The sequence below is a fragment of the Mytilus edulis genome, chromosome 11 (assembly GCF_963676685.1).
Source record: "Mytilus edulis chromosome 11, xbMytEdul2.2, whole genome shotgun sequence".
In the NCBI taxonomy this organism is placed as follows: Eukaryota; Metazoa; Mollusca; class Bivalvia; order Mytilida; family Mytilidae; genus Mytilus; species Mytilus edulis.
In genome coordinates this window covers 12,319,944-12,330,427 of record NC_092354.1, presented here as the reverse complement: position 1 = coordinate 12,330,427, position 10,484 = coordinate 12,319,944, and the positions used below count along the sequence as shown (strand labels likewise).

Sequence of the window (10,484 nt, the reverse complement as noted above, 5' to 3'; positions counted from 1 at the left end):
TAATTTGATGAAGAGGAAGTAACATATTTAATTACAACATGCAATTAAGTATCCAACGGTTCAATGATAATATCAGCTTAATCAATACACGTTCAAGTACGTGAATGTTATATGCAAAACATAAGTACAAGCAACAAAATTATATAGCTTTAGGATTGTGAAGGTTAAATTCTTTCATTACCTCTAGCAGTTACATTTAGATTATCCCCAAACATAAATGTTGAACACGACTAATTAGATTCTGCTTATATGTTCGTTGTAAATACAGATTATTTACACAATGTGAGTAAACCTTAACCTATAATGTAAAATACTATATGATAGATGCAAATATTGGTTGCAGCTTTTTATTTGATTATTTACATTTATGTGTCAGCTGGGCGTTCTATAATGCTGTGTATTGTTTTGAAATAATTGGTTACTAAAAGAGTAAATAAGGCATGATATGGAAATAAAGGCTCTAAAGGGATATGTCTGCATGCAGAAACTGTTGGGCGGGAAAACTGCACGTATCTAAGTATATTAGACATTGGTTGAATACCTCTCAAACGAGTATTAATACATAACAGCCGTATGTGTATGTGCAGCCAATGAGATATTTTATCTGTTTGGACTTAAGTATGATTATCATGTTGGTATTATTATTTTGTTGTATCAAAATCCCAATAGTGCCTCTTTTTGACTTCTGGTATAAAAGAAAATGTTCTGTATAATTTCTGTGCACCTCATCATGGATCTATTACTAATAAGTTTACTGCTGCAATTTAGTTTGGCAAGTGCAGGTAGGCATACTTTAGTGTCCATGTAGGATGTTTAGTGTCCATGTAGGATGTTTAGTGTCCATGTAGGATGTTAAGTTGTTTAAGAAATATAAACAACGGGTTATCTTGGAATCTTCCCTTTAGGACAGTGATAAATATTTTTTTCTATTCATCATGTATTTTTTTTTCTTATTGGTCTCTTCGTATTACATTTTGAATCATATGACTTCATTTTTTGCCCTCAAATCACAATATTTTAAGAGTACTATGATAATCTACTTTGCTTTGAACAGCACACCCTTCTTATGCAACTTGTTAGTTTTTTTTGTTAGTCTTGACTATCCTTTTCTTTGTGTCATGTTGTCATGTTGTTGTCTTGTTTCTTTTCGAAGATTAATTTGTCTTTGTTTAAAACTGATATCTGCCTTCACTTTTGTAAAAGTTATCTACACATTATCTAAATAAAAGTTTTGTTTTATATAATGCCATGAAACAAGTGTTGATATGATATATGTTTATAAATTTGTTTAAAAAGTTTGACAAAAGAAAAGTGTTTGTTAAAATCAGTGCATTGTTTGTAATGTTCATGCATATATACATAACGTTAAACATATGTGAGAGGATTTACCTTATTAAATGTTTATAATTCACTTGTATGAAACATATAAGAAATCAACCATATAATGTTTTACATTATTTCCTACTTAGGCTTAGTTTATTTATAATGGAAATTTAATTGTGTTCACAATAAATGAAAGTCTGTGAAATGTAGACGTTTTCTTACACCGTTTTTTACTGACGAAGCAAGCTATTGCAGATGGTCTTAGTCAAACTAAATGCATACATGGTCTGTCGATATTTTAGTTCACAAACATTACTTTAAACATTATTTTCGTAACTTGTCTTAATGCAATGTTCTATGTTGAACCCATTTAATTTGAAACCATGTAGACACAGTCTAGATAGATAAATTAGTTTATCGCTATTTTACGAAATTTTCCGTTCATCTTGCGGACTTTCCTTTCCCAGCGGATTCGAGTGATATGACAAATTATCGCTAAAAAATAAGGGAGCACATGCCGGTTGTCAATGAAATTAACTCGATTTCTTTTCTCAATTTCACCGTTCCAGCTCAAGCGAGAAAATCAACGGTAATCTATAAATACAATGTAACGTGAGATACAAGGATGCTTGTAGTTTTTAAGTCTTCAACTAATTGAAAGAAACAAAAGTTAAAAGATCCATAAAAATGAAGGGTCATGGTTAAACGAGTAAAATCTTTTAAATTCAATCTCGGATGAAGCTTATATGCCCAAATGTGATAGGATTTATAACAGCTTTTTGCTAGTATCAATTAGCTTATGATTCATATTTTGTGAACAACAACTTCATTAGCAACCAGATCCAAATTGACAGCATACAAAGATTTTGACCAGTCGAATATATAAGTATGTATCATGTCCCAATATGATACTTAAGTAAAGTCACCAATATGCTACAGTACTCAAGTGACATCACTAATGTGCTATAGTACACAAATAGCGTCACCAATATGCTACAGAACTCAAGTGACATCACCAATATGCTACAGTACTCAAATAGCGTCACCAATATGCTATTGCACTCAAATAACATCACTAATATGCTGCCCCAGTAGCGTCACCAATACTAATATAATCAAGCTTAATCATGATACACAACTGAAAAAAATACCGCGGATAACTAAACTTAAATGGGCACTAGCTGTCAACTGCATGTACACCAATTTAACTCACTTTCATATAAGACTTCTATAAAAGCAAATTTTCTTTTATTTAAGGTCCGAGATTTAATTGATTTAACTATTATATAATCAATGTTATAATCTTTTACTTAAAGTCATAAGAAATCTCAAATTAAAAAAAAATATGCATATGTGTTTTATAACTAAATGGATAGTTTTCATTATACAACTTATGTACATATACTTTTTTCTGAGGAAAATTCTTTAATTTGTCCACATTTAGAAGAAGTTAACTTATTTTTAATTGCTTGCTTCCAGGAAGCAATCCCCCGACATATTTGCTGTATGCATAGTGACCCGAGCGTAACCCTCCTCGTAAAAATCCGGTGATCGCAATACGCATGGATCTGTCATTGAAATAAACAAATATCTGGTTATACATGTTAAACACGTGCTAAATACCCATGCTTTTTGTGATTTGTTTACTATAAGGTGACAATCGGTAAACCTCGGCTTCAAAACACGGCATTTAATGAGCAGCCATATTTGTTAAATCATAACAGAGAGAAAAAAAATTAACGATTATATGATATATTTGCGAAAATAATGATAAAATCGTGCACAGAGGACTAAGTTTATGATATATACGTGCATTGGTTCAAGAATTGGATAAACATTATTTTTCACCACTCACTCGTTTCATATGACTTTAAAGGCACTAAGTCATTCAATAACACATTTAAAAAAAATGAAATTCGTCTAAGTAGTTATGACTATTTATACAGAGTTTTAAACATTGTATCCGCCTGCATACGGAGTTACAAAATTCCAGGGCTTGAATTTCATATCATGATTTCTGAGATAGAGGGTTGTTGCTAACCAAGACTTCCAAATGGTAAAGTTGAAATTATCCATTCGTAACTTTTACGGACGCTATCAAGAGTTTGTTAACTGTTATGTAATATCCGTTTCACAGATGATCATGGATATTTCCCAATAGAATTGGACTTTACCGTATTTATACTTACCTGAGCAACACGACGTGTGCCACATTTAGAGCAGGATCAACTTACACTTCGAGATCACCCTCAGTTTTGTGGGGTTCGTGTTGCTTATTCTTTTGTTTTTTATGTTGTGTTTTGTATACTACTGTTTTAACCATGTCGTTGTAAGTTTGTTTTCGACTTGTGAGTTTGATATCTTTCGTCTCTGTTTGAATGTCCCTTTTAATATCTTTCGTCTCTCTTTTATGATGTTTAGTATGGATCATATTAAGGTGATAAGCATTGATGAGCGCTTAACAAAGGTATCTTTGAAGGCAGGTTACCTCTCACTTGTCCTGAGAATATATGCGGTAGATTTCTAGTTTAATTCTTGGTGACACTAAACATTATTTCACCGGAATCTTGTGTCCCTGGTCGGCAGAGTCTGATACTTGACCGTTTTATTGAGGCATTGGAGCACTGGCTTCTAACCAATCTAAAGTATTCTCTGAGTATGTTTTTTTTATTTCATTGACGATAAGAAAAGAACAATCATGTAATTGATAAAATAAAATGAAATAATAAAGAAATGTCATTATTCCACAGAGAAACAATATAATAAAAGGTTCATTTGTCTCAAATTCTTCAGCATTTTACAGCGAGAAAGACTTAAACTATTTGATTGTTGTCAGAAAGGTTTCTCTGTTTTAATAACAAAAAGTAGTTCCGGTTACAACCGGTCACCGTAACAAAAGGTATCTCACAATTTGAGGGTATAATCTGCATGATTGTTATTGTATGAGCTATCATGGAAAACAAAATCTTTATATCAGCATATGGGGGTTGAACAAAAATTATATTCTTTATATTTTTTCTTAAAACCACATAACTTAGTCATATATTGGTCGTTTTTCATCGTAGTATGCATAACGATTTCAAAAGTGGCGTCAAGTTTTATAGACATGTACTTATCGATTATCGTTGGTCAATGATAATCTGTGCTGAGAAAGGAAATTATCAGTCAGTAAAATCAAAGGAAATTATCAGTCAGTAAGATCAAAGGAAATTATCAGTCAGTAAAATCAAAGGAAATTATCAGTCAGTAAGATCAAAGGAAATTATCAGTCAGTAAGATCAAAGGAAATTATCAGTCAGTAAGATCAAAGGAAATTATCAGTCAGTAAGATCAAAGGTAAATTTCGTTAAATGGCGAAAACACACGTCATGAATTTTAAGATGACTAACACATTTGTTTCACGTTAATTTCTTGATTGTTTCTGATAAAGGTAATTGCAGAAAAGCGCTTTAATTGGACGCATGCAATGATGTTTTTCACTTTTTGGAAAGGTTTCAAAAGGGTTCACCTTTGTATAAGGTTTTGATTTTTCAAATATTCCGTCTTAGATCATCACTAAAAAGACATTAATTGTCCAAATGTGAGAAGATCAAACTAAATTAACCTATCATTTTTGTCAATAAAATTAATGATTGATGATTTGACTACGAAAAATATACAAAAATATATATAGTTGTATATTAAGCTATTTTTTTTATTGTTTGGATCTAGATTGATAAAATATATAATAGTAATAAATTGATTCTAAATTGCTCACCTTATCATTTCGTAATAGGAGGCTATTTTCATCGTCAACGAAATCCTCAGCAACCATCCTACAATTCACAACAGAAATGGGCCCAAAGTAATGCACAAGCCTCAACAAGGTTGTATGCAAAGAATAAAGGCCATGCCGCAGCCGTGTCTGGATACGGAGGTAAATATGCACCAATACTGTCTACACGTACTAGTGGGCATGTGTCATCAGGGTTAACAGGTTAGTTCAGGATTTGTACTCACGACTGTCTAGGTTAATTGATTTTGTGGTTTTTATAAAACTCGCTTACAAAACAGTTATGAGTTTTGGAACACTGAAATTCATGTTTCCCCCTAAATATACGAAATAAAGTACAACTATTACCATTTGAATACTAATTTATTTACATTTTATGATTGAGTTCAGTACAGATGTGTCCAATTTTACTGCATTTTAGAGCTACGAATATGTGCAAGCTGACCTCATTTCGAATACTTTTGAAAATAATGTGTTCGTCTCCGTATCACGATAAAATCCCATGTACAATAATAACACCAATCCATCTGAAAAACAAACCGCATTTTTCGAGAAAAAAATAAAAAAAAACCCGCTTTCATGCAATTAGGAACCTTAAGTTGGCGAGCAAAGTAAATCGCCAAAAAAGACAAAAGCAAAACACCGGAAGTACAAACAACAGTTAACAAAAACCTGATAACCACACAAGAAAGAAAGACCAAGCCAATCCAAACTCAATTGAAAGCCACAGAGAGATTCAAGAAAGTTGATCCGTTTCTTCTCTTCCAGTCTTTCTGTTCACTAGATTTTACCTTGTATTTTTGACTAAAAAAATAAAAAAATATAAAGACGCAAAAATCACTTTATGAAACACTAGGGAGAAATGACAAATATCAATTTACAATTTCATTTTCTGGAATGTTTTTGTTAAGCGATATCTATTCCGATGTGTATTGTTTGCTTTTCATTCTAGGTTCACGTCGTTGTAGCAAGAAAGTAGACTTCGTGTTTCTCTATGATAATTCAGCCAGTATAGTGATAAACCATCCTTCAAACTTTGAACGAATAAAGGAATTTATGAAAGATATCGTGATGTCCTTCTCAAACATTGGATCATCAGGTATGTTTAACTGATATCGTGTATCCTTCTCAAACATTGGAATCCACTAGAGCATCATAGTTCCAGCTACAATATTTTCATATATATCATTTGATAAAATATAAAAAAAGAATTTAAGCAGTTTGCGAGTTAATTTCAAGAAATAAACTCCTTATCGTACGGGGCGCCGAATGGGACTCTTGTGGTTTTGTACTCGAAATTCAATTTTGTAGGGACAAAAGTGAGTTTTGTTCAGCAAAAATGAGTTCAGTTTAACAAAATTTGTATGATACTAAAAATTTAAAATGTTGTCATACAAAATTATCTTTCAGTGGACAAAAGTTACTTTTGTCATGACAAAATTCATTTTTTGTATCACAGACTTGACTTTTGTTACCTAATTTGGAAATTGGGCGACAAAAGTCAACTTTGTATGCAAATTAGTTTAGTTTGGATTCTTTGAACTAATTTGCATACAAAATCGACTTTTGTGAGACAAAATTGACTTTTGTGAGACAAAATTGACTTTTGTGAGACAAAATTGACTTTTGTGAGACAAAATTCTCACAAAATTGAATTTTGTCTTACAAAATTGAATCTTGTCTCACACAATTGACTTTTGTGTTTTAATTTCCATATCAGGTAACAAAGGTCAATTTTGTATCACAAAATTGAAGTTCTCATAAAACAAGTCTGCATCACATAGTTTTGTAAGACAAAAATGATTTTGTTATGACATAATTGAATTTTGTACAAAACCACAAGAGTCCCATTCGGCGCATCGTATATCGTATGTCAGACGAACTTAAACTTTCTGGTAATCATTTAAACACGGTCATTTAAATCTATGATCTGACGATATAATACCGCAAAATACTGGTGAAGAAAGTAAATTATCTACGTTTAAAAATATAATTGAAATGAAACAAATAAAGAAGGTCAAACTTATTTGCATTTTCTGAGATCTTCGAACCTTTGATTATTTTAGGTGCACAGTTCTCAGCAGTAGGGTTTTGCGGACAAGTCACTAACAGTTTTTCCTTGAAAGATCATGGAAGTAAAGCTGGTGTAATATCTGCAATAAACTCTTTGCAGTCAGCACATGGCAAATACACCGGGATAGGACTTGGATTACAGGTAATAAACATGTGGCTTACAGGAAGGTGGCTTTTAGGAAATTAATGAAAATATATCTGCCCAATAGGCAATACTGTGCCAGAAAAATATGTCCATGAGTTTGGTTTTAACATTCAAACATTTAAATTTTACCTGGCGGGAAACATAAGTTCCATTGTCGTATAGGTTTGTTATGGACGTCCAAATTGAAAATGATAGAATGCGTTCATACTTTGCCAAAACGCAGTATATATTGATATATCTGCTCTATGGTCGGGTTGTTGTCTCTTTGACACGTTCCCCATTTCCATTCTCAATTTTATCAAAAATATAATGAAAATTATACGTACCGCGCATTTTCTCAAGCTACAGGTTATGACAAATGACACATTTTGTATGGATTATACAGGAAAAATCATCATTATGTGATTAGAATCTAAACTAAATGATAGAATGGTAAAAAAAAATACGAGAAGATGGTTTTGAGGATATCAAGAGAGAAAAGATAGGGTCACCGTACGTTTTTCCCGGATAAAATACAAAATAGGAAAATTCCATGTAGATTCCTTCACAAAATGCACTCACCTTAAAATCCAAAAACATACAAAAAATTAAGCAAAAATAATCTACACTTGTAAACATATTAATATTTTTTAAGTTATTATCCTATAAATTTGTTCTTTTAAATGATAATTCACATTAGTTATCTGCATTCCTGCATCAAAGTTTACACTTTTGCAGCAATGTAGTTTTATATATATACTAATTCATCTAAAAAGTAGAATCGAAAAGAAAAAAGAAAAACTCCGAGGAATTCAAAACGGAGTCTCTAATCAAATGGCAAAATCAAATGATAATACACTTCAAACGACCGGACAGCAACTGTCATATTCCTGACTTGGTACAGGCATTTTCGAATGTAGAAAATTGTGGATTGAACCTGGTTTTATTGCTCTCACTTGTATGACAGTCGCATCAAATTCCATTATATTTACAATAATGTGTGAACAAAACAGACATAGAAGAAAAATTGTCAAAATAGGGGTTCAACAGTCATCACTGTGTCACAATCTCAATTAGAACCAAAAAAAAAAACACAAATATTTAATAAAGACGCACAAAAACATCTATCAAATTTAACAACCACATTCACTGCTTACTTATATATGTGTAGGACTCTTAAGTGCAATGGGGATGCTAAAGTGCGATGGTCACGCTAAAGTGCGATGGTAAATGCTAAAGTGAAATGCTTCCATACACTTAAGTCCGACGGTCCACGAAAGTATAGACGTAAGAAACGTAGTTGCATTATTACGTTAATTTACATTCGTTTATACAAACTAAAAATGAACGCTCTGGAAGATGAATTACAAATATTGATTAAAAACTTTTAGATAAACCAGTATTCAATGACTTAATTAATCAAAACCTAACCGTGATTTGTCGTCTGAAGCAGAACTTGTATCCTGTAGTCGACCATTTTACTATTTAGATACAAAATAGTATTCGCATAAATATCATGAATCTTGCTTTTATTGGAAGCGAACGAATACATTTAAGGAGGATCGAGGGTATAAAAATTTCAGAAAAAAAATATTACCTTTTGTAGTTGTTACTTTATCATATGGTACAAAAAACATTCAAAGCAATTAATTCGTGTTGGCTTCAGATGACTTTTGAAATGTAAACATCATTGAAAAAGTTCCAAATTATCTCCCTTTGGTGGAAAAATGCCATTTTTTGGCTTTAAAATTGAAATATCTCTTTTAACTCATCGGTGACCTATATTTTTTAATATAATTTCGATATATGCTGAACTTAAACTAAATTATTGTAAAATTTGAGCGATTTCTGTAATAAATTTCTTTTTTTATTTCGATATTACATTTATTTCTCTTATTAGTTCAACAAAAGAAAAAGAAAACACTTTTACAAAGATGTATGCTTCTTTCGAAGGCAGATTGTGAGCACAAATGAACGGTGACCCAATTTTTTTATTTTATTTTTCTATTAACTATAAGATAAAGTTCATTTATAGAAAAATATAGAGAAATCCTATATAAATGATTTAGACCCGCGAACCCCCTTAAATCATTATTTGTGTTGCAGTTTACTTTGCGGTCCTCGTTAAAATATTATCGCTTTTATTGAAAAGTAACGTCGGTTAAATAAAGGTACAATTTTCCAAGCGTAAATTAAAAATTGTGGACGAAAACATCAGTTTGTTCATTGTAGGAAATCATAACATGTATGTGTTCTCGCTACGAAAAAAAGCTAAAGCTTGGCGAACACCAACGTCAGTCTAAACCAGTTTGTGAAAAAATGGTTGTAAAATGTAATTTCTAATGCTGTAAAATCAGAAAAGCCAATGTGGCTACACTTACTGACAACTGGATAGCAGACATGACATCGACCATCAGTCATCTGCAATAACTTCCTTCTATTCGTCAACTGACAATAAACCTATGTTGACTTCAATGTAATACATGTCGGGGGTTAAATGCAACAAAGTAAGCATTGGGTAGTATATTAAGTATATATATATATATATCATGTACTGTAGTACGCCACTAGATTAAAACTGACGTGGAAAGGTAACACATGGCCAGCGAAAGCTCTTTTTTTGAGAGCCCAGGTGGTCGTGTGGTCTAGCAGAACGGCTGCAGTGCAGGCGATTTGGTGTCACGATATCACAGTAGCATCGGTTCGAATCCCGGCGAGGGAAGAACCAAAAATTTGCGAAAGCAAATTTACAGATCTAACATTGTTGGGTTGATGTTTAGACGAGTTGTATATACATTATGTACACAGCCATGTATCACCATCATTGATGGCGATCCGATGGATACATCTGTTGTAGGGTTGTCACTGACTCAGACGTACTTATGAATATAATTATTTTCTGTGACTGTATCTTACATTAATTTGTAGGATCCTTTACTATAGATAATTTAGCTGATCTGTAACAATTACATCTTCATGCTTTATATATCATGTACTGTAGTACGCCACTAGATTAAAACTGACGTGGAAAGGTAACACATGGCCAGCGAAAGCTCTTTTTTTGAGAGCCCAGGTGGTCGTGTGGTCTAGCGGGATGGCTGCAGTGCACGCGATTTGGTGTCACGATATCACAGTAGCATGGGTTCGAATCCCGGCGAGGGAAGAACCAAAAATTTGCGAAAGCAAATTTAC

At 32.4% G+C, this 10,484-nt stretch overlaps 1 protein-coding gene across 2 annotated transcripts in view; it reads left to right on the top strand.

Moving 5' to 3' along the window:
- The first annotated feature begins 595 nt into the window (after window positions 1-595).
- Window positions 596-10,484, top strand: part of LOC139493922 (collagen alpha chain-like) — a 39,514-nt gene continuing 29,625 nt past the window's right edge. Inside the window, exons 1-4 of one of the 2 annotated variants that reach the window (XM_071282082.1) lie at window positions 596-782; window positions 5,099-5,239; window positions 6,048-6,194; window positions 7,162-7,310. In XM_071282082.1, the coding sequence (XP_071138183.1) occupies window positions 701-782; window positions 5,099-5,239; window positions 6,048-6,194; window positions 7,162-7,310 (519 nt within the window). In that variant the 5' untranslated portion in view covers window positions 596-700. The remainder of the gene's footprint in view (window positions 783-5,098; window positions 5,240-6,047; window positions 6,195-7,161; window positions 7,311-10,484) is intronic. The other variant, XM_071282083.1, reaches the window with a different exon arrangement.